Source organism: Rhinopithecus roxellana, chromosome 11, assembly GCF_007565055.1.
Source record: "Rhinopithecus roxellana isolate Shanxi Qingling chromosome 11, ASM756505v1, whole genome shotgun sequence".
Taxonomy (NCBI): Eukaryota; Metazoa; Chordata; class Mammalia; order Primates; family Cercopithecidae; genus Rhinopithecus; species Rhinopithecus roxellana.
Window position 1 is genome coordinate 72,401,416 of NC_044559.1, and position 19,298 is coordinate 72,420,713.

Consider the following 19,298-nt stretch of genomic DNA (forward strand, 5'->3'; position numbering starts at 1 on the left):
AGAACAGAATTCAAGTGGCACATTTAACCAAAGGAACCTTGGGAAAGACACTTCATCCTTCTTTCTGGATTCCCCAAAGCTCACAGTTTGGCACTGAATCATATACAATCTCGTAGTTTGGATGGCTGTGTGTGACTGCAGACTGCTAGACAGCAGGGCCCACATCACAGTTCCACCTCCCCCAACACTCTGCAAATAGGATATGTGTGGCGGGGAGAGGGAAGGTAGCTGGGGAGAAACACAATAAAAAATGTACACATGCTTTTACAAAGAATATCCTGCTTCATTTTTTATTTGTACCCTCATCCCATCCTGAGGAATTTATAGCCCCATTTTAATGGATAGGGAAACAGGCTCTAAGACATTAAGTAACTTGTCTTGAAATTCATTCTTGTGTTTACAGAGAGGACAATCAAGACTGGAAAAGTCTTGGGAGGCCGAGACGGGCAGATCACGAGGTCAGGAGATCGAGACTATCCTGGCTAACATGGTGAAACCCCGTCTCTACTAAAAAATACAAAAAACTAGCCGGGCGAGGTGGCGGGTGCCTGTAGTCCCAGCTACTCAGGAGGCTGAGGCAGGAGAATGGCGTGAACCCGGGAGGCGGAGCTTGCAATGCGCTGAGATCCGGCCACTGCAATCCAGCCCAGGCAACAGAGCGAGACTCCGTCTCGGGGGGGGAAAAAAAAAAAAAAAAAAAAAAAGACTGGAAAAGTCTGAGAAGGAGGAAGCAGGGTAAGCCTGAAGGGGAAATACCATTGGCAAAGGTAGAAATGTTCAAGCTTATGCACAGGCTTGTGTTGGGGCACTAGGGAAGGGGCATGAAAGAGGGCAGTCAGTTTGATTTGATGAAATTGCAGTGGGTAGGGGGGTTCCTAGTGAGAAATAAAAGGGAAAAGTCAGCTAGTTTGAAAAAGACCACTGAAGAAAATCCTGAGACGATGGACTGAGTAAGGAAGTCTGAGCTGGGAAGACCAGTTAAGGCAGGGCTAAGAAAGATAAATCTGCAGTCCTTAATAGAAAGCGGATTGGTGGTAACAGCAGAGGCAGGGTAGGAAGACTGCTGGTCCCTCAGTACCAGATAGGAGAGCAATTCAACTGTAGGGGCCCAGAAGGCTAAGAGGCATAGCTTCCCAAATGTTCACAGAACCTGCAGTGCTGACTTCAGATACCTCTGGAGGTGGCAAGTAGGCCAATGCGGCAGGCTCAGTAACTCACTCAACTTTATGAGCCAAGCTTTGCTCCTCTGAGGTGCTGATGGCAAACTCAGACATTGTTAAATGAGTAAAATGTGTGTGATTTCAACTATCACTGGACAGTTACTTCAGTACTTTTGATACCAGACCACAATCCATTTCCTTCTGCTATCCTTCCAGTGAAATCTCTAAACCTAATGAGAGTATCAGAGTAAAGGCAATTCATGGAGCTGTCTATAGGAAGCCCTTTTGATTGATAGTACATCTCTCTGCAAATCCAGCTGATAAAATAAGAACGGGGGAATACTGACAAACAGTGGAAAAGAAAACTGGAAATCAAATAAAGAAATTAATCCAAACCCAGCCATAAATCTGCATCCTGGGACACAGGCAGGTCATTCTTTGAACAGGCTGTCACTCATCCATAAGGTCACTACCCTGGCTGCTTCACAGGGTGGCTGTGAGAAGATTCCATTTGGAAACCTTCTGGAGAACTTCAGACACACAGAAAAGTATGAGTTTTGTTTTTGCTATTCTATTTTCCCCAACTTTGCTGTAAGAAAGTGGCTGAGAGTAGTGCTGGCCTTCTTCAGCACTTTGCACAGAATAGTTACTCACTGTAGCAGGGATCCTAGGTGAAGGGGGTGGGTATGAATTCCTGAAACTTGAGCAGGTTCCCTGAAGCAAGAGAACTCTGGCCTAGTCAAGCTGTCCTGCTTCCTGTTCAGTGTGGCAGCATTTCTGTTCCTGCTTTGCCATCTCCATCTCTGGTTTGCCCAGCACTTTCCCTTTAGGTGGTGTGATCTTTATTTTGGCCATATATACAGCTGAGGAGCCTCTTCTGTAGGGGATGTCACCAGTGCAGCAATGCAGAAGTCTCACTATTCCACTGTGCCTCAGAAGCCTGTTTTGCCTGTTAAGTTTTCCTCCCAGCCAGTCGTCTTGGTGTCAGACCCAAAGCTGGGCCTTCTGGTTTGCCCTCTCTTGACTCCAGCCTAGGGAATGGTTAGCAAGGGAAAGGGAGTGTCAGGACATTTCCACAAATGCTGGAAAACCACCACCTACCACCAATTTCTCACCTTTAGCATGCTGGCTTTTAAAAAGTGAAAATTTTAATAAAAAAAAAAAAAGCAGGGACAGCTGGACAGAGAAGCCTCTGGAGCTCCCGGTATCCAAAGGAATAGGGCACACTTACAACTATAATTTTTGGAGATATGGTTTGCTCAGATGTCAGTACACCCTGAGGTGTCTGCTTAAGATCAATTCTGTCATCAGATAAAAGCCTTGTTAGAGCAGCAAGCATTTGCTGAGTTCTTGCTATATGCCAGTCACTGTACTAGGCAATTTTCATGCATTAGCTCGCTTAGTCCTCACAAACCCTGAAATAGACACCGTTATTATTCCTTTTAACAGATGAGGAAACAGTGAGTTTAAGTAATCTGGCAAAGATCAAAAGGCTAGTGTGATGAATCTGGGATCTGAGGTCAGGCCTTGGGCAAGGTCAAGGCCCTCAACTTGCATAAGGTTGTGCTGCCTGCCCTCTAGTAAGTACTTAACGGCAATGTCTCTGCTTCTGCCTGGGCTGTCATCTCTCGTCCCTCTGCCCCACTGTCAGAGAAAAATGCTCCCATTTAGTTTCTTTCTAACCAGCCTGTGAGAAGGGAGAAATACTGGCATGGTTTTGGAACTCAAGGCCTCTGACAATGCCTGGGCCTTCTATGAGCTCCAAAGTTTCTCCTATGAGGTTTCAACCTCTGCCTCCCAAGTTGGCATACCCAGAACTTATCTGCTTGGCAGGTTGGAGGTGCTCAAGCCCTGCTTCTGGATTGTACAGCTTCTTGTTTCTTGGTCCTGGGCTCAAGAACAAGGGAGGCAGGTTAAGGGTATTTGTTTCTAATTCTCTTTGCCCAACAACAGAAAGTATTTTAACCTGGATACCAGGAGGTAAGATTCATGAGGGCTCTGTGTTGTTCACCACCGAATCCTTATTGAATCCTAAAGAGTGCCTAGCATGTAGTTGAGACTCAATTGTTAGAATGAATGGTGGAATGATAGCTGGGCGTGGTGGCTCATGCCTGCAATCCCAGCACTTGGGGAGGCCGAGGCGGGCGGATCACGAGGTCAGGTGATAGAGACCATCGGCTAACATGGTGAAACCCCATCTCTACTAAAAATACAAAAAATTAGCCAGGCGTAGTGGCAGGAGCCTGTAGTCCCAGTTACTTGGCAGGCTGGGGCAGGAGAATGGTGTGAACCCGGGAGGCGGAGCTTGCAGTGAGCCGAGATCGTGCCACTGCACTCCAGCCTCAGCGACAAGAATGAATGGTGGGATGAACATAGTGAATGAGGTAAGAATGAGATTACTGAATTCCTGATTGCAAAGTATACAGCAGTTAACTGGGTTATATAAAAGTGAACTGTGTACAATGGTGGCTTTATGTTTTCCAGAAACCGGAGACATCAAGCTAAAAAACTGGAAAATCCAAAGCAAGAAGAAATGATTAAAAACCAGGGGACTGGGGTGGGGTGAGGGAACAGGGCATTCCAGATAACTTAGCCTCCTCAACTCCCAAACAAATATTACCAAACACATGTTCAAACTGAGAAAAAGCAGTTTTAATAGCACACACACACACATATTCATAGGACTTTAACAAGATGTAGTATAAAATCTTTAAAAAAATAAAAGGAAAGAAAAAAATCTGTATTTACTGCCTAAGAGCTCGTGGATTAACTGGCTGACAAGACTGTCCAGGGAAAACAAATGCACAGATGAGGTGAGCTGACACTGTTCATGAGTAAGGAATAACCACGGATCATGCTAACTGCTCTACGTGCCCAGCCACCTGGACCCTACTGTTGCCTCCTTAGCGACAAACCACCACAGTCATCCCCTAATTCTCCAACTCAGTAGCTTGTTTAATGGGCTACCTCTTAAAATTTTCATTTTTAATTTAAAAATTACCCTTGGCTTAAAGACGCCACACATTATTACTGGTCAGTCCCCACCAATTATATTTGTTTTGATAACAATAAAAATGCAAATACTCCAACTAAGCCTGGATGATAATACGCCATTTTTTATCTTTTACATTTGAGATTTTTGTGAAATTGAAAGCAAGCTACTATTTGCGCTTCAAAGCAGAAATAAAATGCAAACCTTCCAAAAGGTGACAAAGGCACCACTGCCATCAGGAGATAGAAAATGTACAAACGCTGTTACTTTACGGCTACATCGATGCATTTTGTGCACAGAGAGCCTCTTAATGTGATAAAACTAGTAGAATTATATTTTCAGTAACAAGAAAGGCAGTTAGAAAAGGCAAACAGTTACACACAAAAGCATAAACACAAGTACCTTAATGTGCAGCTTGCAAGAAGGGTAATAAGTTTGCCATAAATATCCATAAAATTAGACAAGGTGATTTTTGGCACAGTACTATTGCCAAACACACCACCACTCAGTGCAAGCTTTGTTGCCAAGTCCCCAAAGTGGCCTGACATTCTCTGTGCAATGAACACTTCTCCCTCTCTACCATCCCATTCACTGGGCAATAGCAGCAGGAGGGAGACAAAGCATGGGGACTTGAGGGAGAAGGAAAATACTTGATTTGGAAGAAAAACCATGGGCTACTTGTGCTAAAAGAGAGTCACAAAATTTTCTTGGGAACCCAGATGCAAATACTGACTGGACTATGACCTGGAGTCTGAAGACCTCTACCAGAGTCATAAATACAAGGGCCTAAACTGAGGTCTGGCCATTTATTTTAAAGGGATGATGAAATATTTTTTTCTAAAGGAGACATATAATTAAAAATAGAGATTTTTTTCTTATTGGAACTGTTAAATAAAACTGTATCAAAGTAGTTTTAAATTTGATGGGCAGTTATCTGTTGAAACTGCAATACAAAAGGGTCACTTAAAAAAAAACCCTGAATAACCCACTTGTCCCCCCAATCAATGTACACAATTAGAAAATATTTACACACTGTAAATTACAAGCAATATAAGCAGTATTTTATACTTTGAGATTTTGTACACTTTACACAATGCAAAATGAGAAAAATATGAACACGTATAAAATTACACACAAATAATGTATCTACAAAGGATTAAATTACAGAATGAAAGCCCCCATCGTTGGGCAGATAGATGCCAGTTTCAAGTTTCTGTCAAATAGAACTCTTTGTATCTATCTCTTTAACCATAAGTGGCATTTTGTAACAATACCCTTGAGAGGTAGTATCAAGATAATAATATTCTTACCAGTAAACAACACAGAATAAAACTTTTGTTGGTCTGACTCTTGGAGCCTCAATCAGTTTAGGTTCTTGGAAACTGGATTTACTTAGTTTTCCCTATAAAAATCTCTGACTGCCAATGCTTGATTGACATGAGTTCAAAAGTTACTGATGCTATTTTAAATGATAAATTTAAGACAAAATGCTTTTTACTCCTAAGCCTCAATTTAGAGGTAGAAAGTTATTTTATTTTCTTGCCTCTCAAACCACAAACATCAAGTCCAGTTTCCGTTCCCCTCCATCATCTTTCCCCCTACAACTGGAGACACTAGAGCACTCAGGAGAACAGGTCACTCAAGCCAATAGTGAACAAGGTTGTTGGAAAGAACAACAAAAAAAGCTGCCATTCTTTCAGGAAACAAACTCTCCTAAAAGGGACATCTAGTCAACAAAATAATTTTCTAGTTGGCTAGTAAGAGTTTGTTACTACCCCTGGGCTAAAACCAGCATGTGCACTTCCACTAACCCTCTACCATTTAAACCAAAGGATGGCTTTCCAGTGTTTAAGAATTTAAAGCAGCTGTGGTTTTGAAGTGCAACAACTTCAAGATACAAGCAAACACACACACGCACACACACACACACACACACACACACACACACACACACACAGAACATAGTGTCCCAAAAAATTCAGGTCTCTGCCAAAGTTATATACTCATGGAAACAAGGTTGTTGGAAACTTGTCCAGATCTTTAGGCTTTTACAATATAGACTTCTGTAATATGGTTACCAAGAGCCAGAATTCTAAGATATAGCAAAGATTCTAAGATTTAACCAGTATTTAAAATATATGCATTTAAAAGAAATCCAGAACAAACTGCATATGAATGTTCTGGCATCAAAACAGGGCCACTACTTTACAGCTTAACCTCTTCTTCTTAAGGGAATCTGACACATACCAAACTTTTGTTTCTCAACTGTTTGTTTAAATGTATTTTAAAAACAGATTTATAATCTTGAGTAATGAAGGAAAATGCATGGATTGAAACCTCCTTGTGGTTTATAAAAGTTACAGAAGAGATTTATGCTTTTTATTACTAAACTCAGTTTTAAGCATTCCCTTTGTGTCGGAAAATAACCAAGAGGGAAAATTAAAACCAACTGGAACTTGGTCTTGCTTTCCATGTCCAACTTCTTAAGTTAGTCCAAGCTCTTTTCTTATATATTTCCTGTGATTATCCAAGTGACAAAAATACTATCTAAAAAAGATAACTGGCTTATAATTTAACAAAAGGAGTTAACTGGGGCAGGTTAGACATGTGACTATTAGCTGCTTTTACCCCTCCCCTCTTTTAATAAGACTGCGCTTTTGAAAGGTCAGTTGCCGTAACAATTAAGCAGATCATATTTCATATCTGCTTCAGAAATGGCAATTTCATTACCAGCTTCATACTAGATATTCAAGTGGCACATTTGCTGTACATTTTCTTGGCATTCCATTGGATTCTGTAATAATCCTTTCTACTCCTGTAGGAAAGGCTCTTATCGAATTTCTCTTGCTTCATATTTTTGCTGCTGCAACTCCTATTAAGAATCTGGTACCCAGAAATCATGAAGCTGCCCCTAAAAAAGGGGAAAAAAAGAGGGTAAAGCAAAATTTAATCAGATTATGAATTACTCCTTATAAAACTACTAATCATCAGACAATAGGCTTTGATAAGACAAGTAATAAAATCTTTATATTGACTTATCTGAAAATTTATGGTAATCAGATTCAAATTTCACATACAGTGGTCAAACAATAAAAAACAGTATAAAATAAGTGCAGAATGTTTTTCTCACCACTGCACACATGGAGGGACTTAGTTAAGCAAAATAAATAATGTTAAGCTGATTAGTATAGTTTTGCTATTAAATTATTTTGTTTTAATACCACATCAGTACATGACCAGCATTAAAAGAAAATCCATTAAGGTTAGAAAGAAATACAAAAACAACAAAACATAAATTTAAGATTTCTCAAAGATTTAGAGAGATTGCTTTATCTACTTGATATTCAGTGTTCCTATTATTTTGATACAAAATATAAGTAACTTCTAGGCCCTGGCTACTCAAAGTTTAGTCCCTGGAGCAGCAGCATTTGCATCCATCTGATAACTTGTTAGAAGTATAGAATATCTCAGTTCTCACTCCAGACCTATAAATCAGAATCCATATTTCAGCAAGTTCCTAGTTGATTCCTATGTACATTAAAATTTGAGAAGTGTCATTTTAGACAATCCTATGCCAGTTAACTCTGTAAACAAGCAGGCAAGCACACTTACTAGTAGGTGTTAAAAAAAATGTCCTTCTTAGGCAAAGACTCCTTAGATGTAACATCAAAAAAAAAGTGACAAAAATATATACATAATACATAAAAGAAAAGCAACACACAGAATGGAAGAAAATATTTACAAATTATATCTCTAATAAGAGATTTGTATCCAGAACATACGGGGAATTCATACAACTCAATAACAAAAAGACCAATAACTATATTCAAAAATAGGCTTTTTGAAATGAAGTATGAGATGAAAAAAATGGACAAAGGATCCTAATAGACATTTCTGCAAAAAAGTTATACAAATGACCAATATAGGCATATAAGAAGACGTTTAACACCATTAATTATTAGGGAAACGCAAACTAAAACCACAATGAGATTCTACTTCCCTACTCTCTACTATGGCTTTAGTAAAAACAAGTATTGGTGAGAATATGGAGAAATTAGAAACCTCAGACATTCTGATGGGAATATAAAATGATGCAGTCACTTTGGAAAACAGTTTGGTAGTTTCTTAAAACACTTAACATAGAATTACCATATGGCCCAGCAATTCTACTTCCTTTTCAAATGCTTCATTTGAGAACATATATTCACATAAAAACTTGCATACAAATGTTCATGGAAATATTATTTGTAATAGCCAGAATGTGAAAACAATACAAATGTCTAATAAGTGGATAAATAAATGTGACATATCCATTCAGTGGAAAATTATTTGGCAATAGAAGGGATATACATGCTATAACACTTATCATTATGTTAAATGAAAGCAGACAATTACAAAAGACTACACAGTATGTCTCATTTACAGATGTCCAGAATAGGGAAGTCTATAGGGACAGAAAGTAGATTAGTGTTTGCCTAGGATTTGGGAGGATTCAGGAGGGGAATCAAGGTAGTAGGGGAAAGGGGAATGACTGCTAATGGGCATGGGATTTCTTTTTGGGGTGATGAAAATGTTCTAAAATTAGGTTGTGGCGATGGTATTCACTCTGTCAATGTATTAAAAACCACTGTACATGTTAAGTGGGTAAAATCTATGGTATGTAAATTCTATCTCAATAGATCTGTCTTAAAAATGCTCTTCATTAGGCCGGGCGCGGTGGCTCAAGCCTGTAATCCCAGCACTTTGGGAGGCGGAGACGGGCGGATCACGAGGTCAGGAGATCGAGACCATCCTGGCTAACACGGTGAAACCCCGTCTCTACTAAAAAATACAAAAAACTAGCCGGGCGAGGTGGCGGGCGCTTGTAGTCCCAGCTACTTGGGAGGCTGAGGCAGGAGAATGGCGTAAACCCGGGAGGTGGAGCTTGCAGTGAGCTGAGATCCGGCCACTGCACTCCAGCCTGGGCGACAGAGCGAGACTCTGTCTCAAAAAAAAAAAAAAAAAAAAAAATGCTCTTCATTGAATAACCTCCATTTGATGGAATGTAATATTTTTAAATTGGCTCAACCACTTCTGGAAATAAATTAATGAATATAAAGCAAACAAAAACTAAAAACAATTACAAACCATGTATTATACTGGCGTTTTCAGTTTATCTTAAGATAACTAGAAGCAAATGCACTGTTATACTCTATTTTATTTCAAACAGTATGAAGAGTGCCATTCAGCAAAACTATTAAGAATAAATGAAATTGTATAACAAAATGACACCTGAGTAGGCCGACAGTTCTGGATTATTTCCTGCCATTTTCCATGTATCCTGGCAACCAAGTCTTTCACCTTAAAAATATCAAAAACGGGAAAAGGGATTGGATTAAAACATCCTCACCTACAATCAGCTTAACACTACACAAAAGATCTGACAGTTGCAACAGGCCCACACTCGACAACTCAATTTGATTTCTGTTGTTTTAAACAACTTAGGAATTTTATAGCAGCTTTAAATTTATAAAGTAAACTACAATCTCTGCTTTTTTCTTTATCTACAGTTCAGCAAATAAAGTTTCTCCAAAACAATCACCAACTTTTCTACAATAGAGGCTTTTGGAGAGGCAGACAACTCACCTATGTCAGCAGGACCATCCCTTGAAGCAATTTCCACAGACCACTGTGTCGCTTTCCACTTTAAGTAAGAGAAGCACAGTCTGTGCCAAGTCCTTGTCTTTAAGAAATATAAAACTTGGGTGGTCCCCTTTTAGCATGTCTGTCAGTAGTAGCCACTACCAAGTTCTAGGGGCCAGCAATTCTGGTCAATGCTCAAAAGAATGTGCTTCTGAAACTAGAGTTCTACTCTTGGGCAAAGAGCTATCCCCTACAAGTATTTGAAAATCCTAAATCTGATAACAACTTCATTAGTTGCTTATTTTTGTATTTAACTTAAATTTACTAAAATAAATACATATACTAAATCTGAGTGGGCATTGTTCAAATGACAAATCTTTGCAGCTAATTAATGTAAGATATTAAGATACAAAGCTGAGGCTTCATATTCAATGACTATCCAAAGATAAGAGGCAAAAAAGAATCAGCATTGTATTACATTACCAAAGCTAAAAGATAATCTTGGAATTAAAAAATCCTTAGAAAAAAGTATTTTTATTTTATTTTGTTTTATTTATTATTATTATTTTTTTACACAGAGTCTTCCTCTGTCGCCCAGGCTGGAGTACAGTGTCGCGATCTCAGCTCACTGCAAGCTCTGCCTCCTGGGTTCAAAGGATTCTCCTTCAGCCTCCTGAGTAGCTGGGACTATAGGCATGTGCCACCACACCTGGCTCATTTTTGTATTTAGAAAAAAGTATTTTAGGCCAGGCGCGGTGGCCCACGCCTGTAATCCCAGCACTTTGGGAGGCCGAGGCAGGCGGATCACGAGGTCAGGAGATCGAGACCATCCTGGCCAACACAGTGAAATCCTATCTCTACTAAAAATGCAAAAAATTAGCCGGGCGTAGCGGCGGGCGCCTGTAGTCCCAGCTACTTGGGAGGCTGAGGCAGGAGAATGGCGGGAACCCAGGAGGCGGAGCTTGCAGTGAGCCGAGATCGTGCCACTGCACTCCAGACTGGGCGACTGAGCAAGACTCTGTCTCAAAAAAAAAAAAAAAAAAGAAAGAAAAAAGTATTTTAAAAGTGTCTGATTTTATGTTTCAGGAAAAACTGTCAGATCATTCTATTAATACTAACATTACTTTCCTACTCCATACTCAATAGATTTGGCTTTTCTACTGTCTTTGAGTATATAAAACCTTTAAGAAAAAAAGCTTAGCAAGCTTAGTGCTGAATCATTTCCATCCTAGAGCTCAGACTAGGTGATGTATGACTCAAAGATTTGAAGACTCCTGGCTGGGTGCAGTGGCTCACATCTCTAATCCCAGCTCTTTGGGACACCCAGGCAGGCGGATCACGAGGTCAGGAGTTCGAGACCAGCCTGGTCAACATGGTGAAACCCCACCTCTATTAAAAATACAAAAAGGCCGGGCGCGGTGGCTCAAGCCTGTAATCCCAGCACTTTGGGAGGCCGAGACGGGCGGATCACGAAGTCAGGAGATCGAGACCATCCTGGCTAACATGGTGAAATCCCGTCTCTACTAAAAATACAAAAAAAAAAAAAAACTAGCCGGGCGAGGTGGCGGGCGCCTGTTGTCCCAGCTACTCGGGAGGCTGAGACAGGAGAATGGCGTAAACCCGGGAGGCAGAGCTTGCAGTGAGCTGAGATCCGGCCACTGCACTCCAGTCCGGGCGACAGAGTGAGACTCTGCCTCAAATAAAAAAAAAAGAAAAAAAAAATATACAAAAAAAAATTTGCCAGGCATGGTGGCGGGTGCCTGTAATCCCAGTTACTTGGGAGGCTGAGGCAGGAGAATCGCTTGAATCTGGGAGGCAGACATTGCAGTGAGTCGAATTCATGCCACTGCACTCCAGCCTGGCCAACAAGAGTGAAACTCCGTCTCCAAAAAAAAAAAAAAAATATTTGAAGACTCCTTCCTTTAATATATTCTTCAATGGAACATTCAAATAACAGCTAAACTATTTCTACTCTATGAATAAAATAAGTTTTCAACCATCATAAAATTTCAAAGCCACTGTTTCATAACTTATATATTTATTTAAATAATGCTTCAATCCTTGATGGTAACTTAAGCATGAAGGTTTTAACATGTGTAATGGGGAAAAATAAGTATCATTAGTACTAGAAGTATTTTTCTCCTTGGGTGTCAGGAGTTTCAGAACAGAAAGTAAAGTGAAAAGTTTATTTGCTCTGAGATTTTTTTTCCTTTCACTTTTAATTTAGCTACACTAATTTAGCAGGAGCTGATTTCTGTTATTAAAAGAGAAAGTCCTATTTCTAATCTTACATGTTTCTTTTTTTTTCGAGACAGAATCCTATTCTGTCTCCCAGGCTGGAGTGCTATGTGTGTTCATAGCTCACTGCAACCTCAAACTCCTAGGCTCCAGTGATCCTCCTGCCTCAGCCTCCCAAATAGCTGGAAGTACAGGTGCATGCCACCATGCCTGGCTATTTTTCAAAATTTTTGTAGAGATGGAGTCTTGCTATGTTCCCCAGGCTGGTCTTGAAGTCCTGGCTTCAAGCAATCTGCCTGCCTCAGCCTCCCAAAGTATTGGGATTACAGGCATGAGCCACCATGCCTAGCTTTATGTTCTTTTTCTGAATACAGGCCTGTATGCTTCTATCCTTAAATATTAACGTAACCAAGATTAAGAAAAAAGAAGAAAAAAAGAAAAAACACACTTACCTTAGTTCTGTAAAAAAGTCTTGCATCTTCCCTAATATCACATTTAACATGCTTTTCCAAAGCCCCACAGAGTAGCACAAAGTGTTTCTGTGCAAAACAAATGCAAGGGATGAAAACAACTCTGAAGCATTACAAATTAACAAAGAAGAAATTATGCAGCTAGAACAACTAAATCATTTAAAAATCTATTATTCCTGTTAGCAATGCCTGATGTTAACTATCCCACATAACAGTAGTTGTATCAGTGAAAGTTGCTTCCATGACAGTAAGATTATTAGTTTAAAAAATATACACTCTAACAAAAGTTGTTTTGCTATGCATTAACTCACATTAATGAAAATTAACCCCAGAGCTCTAACTGGGTAATATAGTACTCAGAAATTTAAAGAGTCCTTCCTTTAACATACTCTCTAATAAAATATTCAAATGACAGCTAGCCTTTAAAAAAAATTAAAAAAAATTTTTTTTAAAGAAATGGGGTCTGGCTCTGGTGCCAGGCTGGAGTGCAGTGGCACAGTTATAGCTCACTGTACCCTTGAACTCCCCAGCTCAAGTGGTCCTCCAGTCTCAGCCTCCTGATTAGCTAGGATTACAGGCATGCAACACTATGCCCAGTTCTTTTTTTTTTTTAGACAGAGTCTCGCTCTGTCACCTAGGCTGAAGTGCAGTGGTGCGATCTCAGCTTACTGCAACCTCTGCCTCCCAGGTTCAGGCGATTCTCAGACTCAGTCTCCCGAGTAGCTGGGATTACAAGCGTGTACCACCACGCCCAGCTAATTTTTGTATTTTTAGTAGAGACAGGTTTTGCCACATTGGCCAGACTAGTCTCAAACTCCTGACCTCAGGTGATCCACCTGCCTCAACCTCCCAAAGTGCTAGGATTACAGGCATTAGCTACCGCACCCAGCCATTTTTTTTTAATTTTTAAATTTTTTTGTGGAGACAGGGTCTCACTTTGTTGCCAAGGCTAGTGTCAAATGCCTGGCTTCAAGTGATCCTCCCACTTCAGCCTCCCAATGTGTTGAGATTACAGGCATAAGCCACTGCACCTCGCCAGCACAACAATGGCCCGTTTGATATTTGGTAATGTTGGTATCTTATGAATATATTATAGTGTTGCCAAGGTATAATGGTTAAGTTCCACTCCAACAAACAGAGCTAACATTTGCTGACAATCTTTTCAATATGACATGGTTATAAGACCATATCACACCCCTCTTTCTGGCATATATGGGAATTCTTATAGCAAAATTAGTTTGTGACTTTTTTTTTTTTTTTTTTTTTTTTTGAGATAGGGTTGGCCAGGTGCAGTGGCTCACGCCTGTAATCCCAACACTTTGGGAGGCCGAGGCGGGCAGATCATGAGGTCAGGAGATCAAGATCATCTTCACTAACATGGTGAAACCCCATCTCTACTAAAAATACAAAAAAGTTAGTCGGGCGTGGTGGCGGGCGCCTGTAGTCCCAGCTACTTGGGAGGCTGGGGCAGAAGAATAGCGTGAACCCAGGAGGCAGAGCTTGCTGAGAGCTCATCCAGCCTGGGTGACAGAGCGAGACTCCATCTCAAAAAAAAAAAAAAAAAAAGAGAGGGTCTTGCCCTGTTGTCCAGGCTGGAGTGCAATGGTGGGATCATAGCTCACTGCAGCTTTGAACTCTTGGGCTCAAGTAATCTTCCCATCTCACTCTTCTGGGTAGCTGGGACTACAGGTACTTGCCACTACACCTAGTAAGTTTTGTTTTTGATTTTTTTGTACAGACAGCATCTTGCTATGTTGCCTAGGCTGGTTTTAAACTCCTAGGCTCAAGCAATCCTCCTGTCTCCGCCTCTCCAAGTGTTGGGATTACAGGCATGAGCCACCACACCTGGCCCTATTTTTTTTTTCTATAGGAACGAGTTGCAAATGATACTAATACTATGATTCCATTTTTGTTAAAATAATTTAGTATATTTTATGTAATGTATTAGTAAATTGTGAAGAAATTTACAACAGGGCACTGGATTGTAGGAGTCTTTCAGTTTTTACTTTATATAAGTTTTACAATAATCACTAATTTTTTTTTTTTTTTTTTTTATAGAGATGGCATTGTCCAGGCTGCTCTTGAACTCCGGGGCTCAAGTCATTCTCCTGACTCAGCCTCCCAAAGTGCTGGGATTACAGGCATGAGCCACCATGCCCAGTCACTGACTTTTTTTTTTTTTTTTTTGAGACGGAGTCTCGCTCTGTCGCCCAGGCTGGAGTGCAGTGGCCAGATCTCAGCTCACTGCAAGCTCCGCCTCCCGGGTTTACGCCATTCTCCTGCTTCAGCCTCCCGAGTAGCTGGGACTACAGGCACCCACCACCTCGCCCGGCTAGTTTTTTGTATTTTTTAGTAGAGACGGGGTTTCACTGTGTTAGCCAGGATGGTCTCGATCTCCTGACCTCGTGATCCACCCTTCTCGGCCTCCCAAAGTGCTAGGATTACAGGCTTGAGCCACCGCGCCCGGCCGTCACTGACTTTTTTAATCATAAAAAGTAATTTATAGCCGGTGCGGTGGATCACGCCTGTAATCCCAGTACTTTGGGAGGCCGAGGTGGGCGGATCATGAGGTCAGGAGTTTGAGAGCAACATGATCAACATGGTAGGACCCCATCTCTACTAAAAATACAAAAATTAGCCAGGTATGGTGGCAGGTGCCTGTGATCCCAGCTACTTGGGAGGTTGAGGCAGGAGAATCGCTTGAACCTGGGAGGCAGAGGTTGCAGTGAGCCAAGATTGTGCTAGTGCACTCTAGCCTGGGTGACAGAGCAAGACAGTCTGGGGAAAAAAAAAAAAAAAATTTTATAAAATATAGGAACCATGTAAGAACATTACAGACAGATGACTATATTAGCTTCCAATCAGGAGAGAAAACACTCTTTTTTTGAGACAGAGTTTTACTCCTGTTACCCAAGCTGGAGTGCAATGGCGCGATCTCAGCTCACTGCAACCTTCGTTCGCCTCCTGGGTTCAATCAATTCTCCTGCCTCGGGCTCCTGAGTAGCTGGAATTACAGGTGCCCACCACCACGCCCGGCTAATTTTTTGTATTTTTAGTAGAGACAGGGTTTCACCATGTTGGTCAGGCTGTCTCCAACTCCTGACCTCGGGTGATCCACCCACCTCGGCTTCACAAAGTGCTGGGATTACATGCGTGAGTCACTGCGCCCAACCACAAACACAGTTTTATACACAATAGCATTTATAAAAACATAAGAACTAGTCTTTTTTCTATCATGTCTAGGAAATACTATGCATTTTATTTTATTTTTTTTTTTGAGGTGGAGTCTCCCTCTGTTGCCCAGGCTGGAGTATAGTGGCGTGATCTCAGCTCACTGCAACCTCTGCCTCCTAGGTTCAGGCAGTTCTCCTGCCTCAGCTTCCAGAATAGCTGGGATTACAAGCATCTGCCACCATGCCCAGCTAATTTTTTTTTTTTGTATTTTTAGTAGAGACAGGGTTTCACCATGTTGGCCAGGCTGGTCTCGAACTTCTGACCTCAAGTGATCTGCCCAGCCTTGGCCTCCCAAAGTGCTGGGATTACAGGCATGAGCCACCATGTCCAGCATAAGTTTTGTTTTGTTTTGAGATGACGTCTTGCTCTGTCACCCAGGCTGGAATGCAATGGCACGATCTTGTCTCACTGCAACCTCCGCCTCCTGGGTTCAAGCGATTCTCCTGTCTCAGCCTCCCGAGTAGCTGGGATTACATGCATGCACCACCACGCCTGGTTAACTTTTTGTATTTTTGTAGAGATGGGGTTTCACCCTGTTGGCCAGGCTGGTCTTGAACTTCTGACCTCAAGTGATCCACCCGCCGCACCCTCCCAAAGTGCTGGGATTATAGGGGTTAGCGACCACGCCTGGCATATCCAGCCTAAGTTTTAAAACAGGAATTGGAGTAGTTAAGATATGAAATATAAGGAATTAAGCAAGAATTGCCCCAGGAGTATGGGAAGAATAGAATAATTCAAAATGAAAATCTGAATATTAGAAATGCATTTCTAAAGTAGCCTGCCTTACCATCAGTTTAATTTTGAAGGCAAATGTTATTTCTAAAGGAACAAAAGGGGAATGGCAAAAAGATGGCAAGAAATGAGCTAAAAGCTGGTGTATGGCAGATGCAACTGATAGCAATAACTTAAGCATACTCTGAAAATGAACCTATGGTCTAAGAAGAATGTGTAACTGGAGTCCCAAGCCAAAGACTCTGGGAGAGTCCAACGTGGAGTTTCACTCCTTATCTATGAAGGACATCTGAACCCTCGGCTCATCCCTTGGAAGGCCATACGGGATAGAGGCCCTTTGTTCTGGGTTAAATGGAGGTTGCTAGGTAAAGGGTGCTAAGTGAAAATGCTATGTAAACTGCATGGTCTCTACAGATGGTAGCAGTTCTCCTGTGTAGCCTGTTGCCACCTGACTGCCATTTCTACTGGAGTCAATATGGGTCCAGCACAACACCAGCCCATTTGATATTTGGTGATGTTGATATCTTATGAATATATTATACTACTGCCAAGTAGTATAATGGTTAAATTCCACTCCGACAAAGAGAACTAACATTTACTGACAATTCTTTTCTTTTCTTTTTTTTTGAGATGGAGTTTCACTCTTATTGCCCGGGCTGGAGTGCAGTAGCACAATCTCAGCTCACTGCAACCTCCGCCTTCTGGGTTCAAGCAATTCTCCTGCCTCGGCCTCCCGAATAGCTGGGATTACAGGCACCCACCAAAACGCCTGGTCAATTTTTTTGTAGTTTTAGTAGAGCTGGGGTTTCACCATGTTGACCAGGCTGGTCTTGAACTCCTGACCTCAAGTGATCCACCTGCCTTGGCCTCCCAAAGTGCTGGGATTACAGGTGTGAGCCACAGTGCCCGGCCAACAATTCTTTTCAATATGATATGGTTACAAGACCACTATCACGTCCCTCTTTCTGGTATACATGGGAATTCTTATAGTAAAATCAATGAGCTTTTATTAAGTTTTCTCCTATAAAAAGCATGCTCACTCATTCCATCATCAGTAACACCTATTTAAAAACAGCAGCAACAACACTAAACACTACCTACCCGTTGTCCAGAAGAAAAAGAATGAGAACAACTAACTTCACCGACTAAATGAAGAAGAATGTAGGTCAGGTAATATGCCTGTTAGAGAAATGAATAAAATTAACACGTATGAATTAGCTAGCATAGATGTCATTCCAATTTACACATTAGGAAAGTTGCCCAGGAAGGATAAAGGATATGTTAAAGTTAACCCAGCTGGTCAGTGAGTAAAAGCCAAGCATCTAAACTAGGCTTTCTAATTTCTAACTTAAGTGCATTCTTTTTACCATGATTCATGACCTCATGACTGCCCTAATAAAGGGCTACAAAAAATACTCTTGGGAGCAAATTACCAACAATCATCCTTTTACTCACATTTTCAACTCTCAAATTTATGGAAGAATTTCATGACAGCGATAAATTAAAAATATCATTTGCTTTAAAATTATGTTTGCTAGAATGTATCTAGCGTCCAAATCCAGAAATGCCTATATTATCAGTCTATGGTTAGGAAGCTGATATCAGTCATGCTTCTATGTACTCTTTGAGACCTCCTAGCACTGGATACCTGCTTTTCAAGTTCTAAATGAAGACTGTCATCAATAGTGCCATCTGGTTGTTCAGCCTTTTTCTTCAAGACCATTTTCTTTAACAAATCAGAAGGCTTCATCTGCACAAGATAGCGATGTAGGACTGATACCTATCAAAAGAAAGAGGAGACATTGAACAAAGCTAAATAATACGGTTGCTCTTTCTTAGGCTATTTTTTCCAGTGTGTCCTCTTTCATTTTGTCCTTTTATTATAGCTTTCTTTACACTTGAACAATATTCATTTTCCCTTTATGTAAAACCCCTGAATTGCTTAAAAAAGGATTTTAAGTGGCCAGGCACGGTGGCTCACACCTGTAATCCCAGCATTTTAAGAGGTCGAGGGAGGTGAATCACCTGAGGTCAGGAGTTCGAGACCAGCCTGGCCAACGTGGAGAAACCCCGTCTCTACTGAAAATACAAAAATTATCTGAGTGTGGTGGCACATGCCTGTAGTCCTAGCTACTCGGGAGGCTGAGGCACGAGAATCACTTGAATACGCAAGGCAGAGGTTGCAGTGAGCCGAGATCATGCCACCTCACTCCAGCCTGGGCAACAGAGCAACACTCCGTCTCTCAAAAAAAAAAAAAAAAAGTAAGGGATTTTAAGTTAAAGATTTAGTACTTGTAACTTAGGATAAATGCTTAGGAGACCAAATGATATTATAACAGAGGCCACAGGGAATGCTTTCTCTGTTAAATTATTCGAAAGTCAACAAAGTTGACTTTGTGGTTAGAAGTCATTGAATTCTGAGAAGAACTACAAGAAGTTGGGGTAAAAATCGCAACTAGATTATAACTTGAATATCAGTTAGTGAGTTTGAGGGTTAATTATTCATATAATTATTTGGTTAATTACTCTATTTTACATGGGCAAAAAAGGAAAAAGTAACAGAACAACAAAAGTTAGGAGAAATGGTAGAAATCCTATCCCCGGATCTCTTTTAAAGGCAGTAAATATCATTGAAAGGAATGAGAACTATCTGCTAATTACCCTGGTAGCTCCAGAACGATCCCCATATATCTGGAATCAAATCTACCTCAACTCTACTAAAGCAGAAACCAGCTGTGCCCATCAATCTCTCCATCCCCCAGCATCTTGTGCATGCTTCAGTTACTGTTCTTACCACACTAACCCACAAGAGTTGGTTAATTTTGTTTCAACCATTAGATTATGTTTTCA

General features: G+C 40.9%; 1 protein-coding gene across 3 annotated transcripts in view; it reads right to left on the reverse strand.

The window, feature by feature from the left end:
• Positions 1 to 3,790: 3,790 nt before the first annotated feature.
• Positions 3,791 to 19,298, reverse strand: part of SLF2 (SMC5-SMC6 complex localization factor 2) — a 54,151-nt gene continuing 38,643 nt past the window's right edge. For 2 of the 3 annotated variants that reach the window (XM_010356104.2, XM_030940661.1), the window contains exons 16-20: positions 18,097 to 18,228; positions 17,550 to 17,627; positions 12,465 to 12,551; positions 9,424 to 9,492; positions 3,791 to 7,063 (exon numbers count right to left, since the gene is read on the reverse strand). In XM_010356104.2, the coding sequence (XP_010354406.2) occupies positions 7,028 to 7,063; positions 9,424 to 9,492; positions 12,465 to 12,551; positions 17,550 to 17,627; positions 18,097 to 18,228 (402 nt within the window). In that variant the 3' untranslated portion in view covers positions 3,791 to 7,027. Of the gene's footprint in view, positions 7,064 to 9,329; positions 9,493 to 12,464; positions 12,552 to 17,549; positions 17,628 to 18,096; positions 18,229 to 19,298 lie in introns of those variants that run through there. The other variant, XM_010356103.2, reaches the window with a different exon arrangement.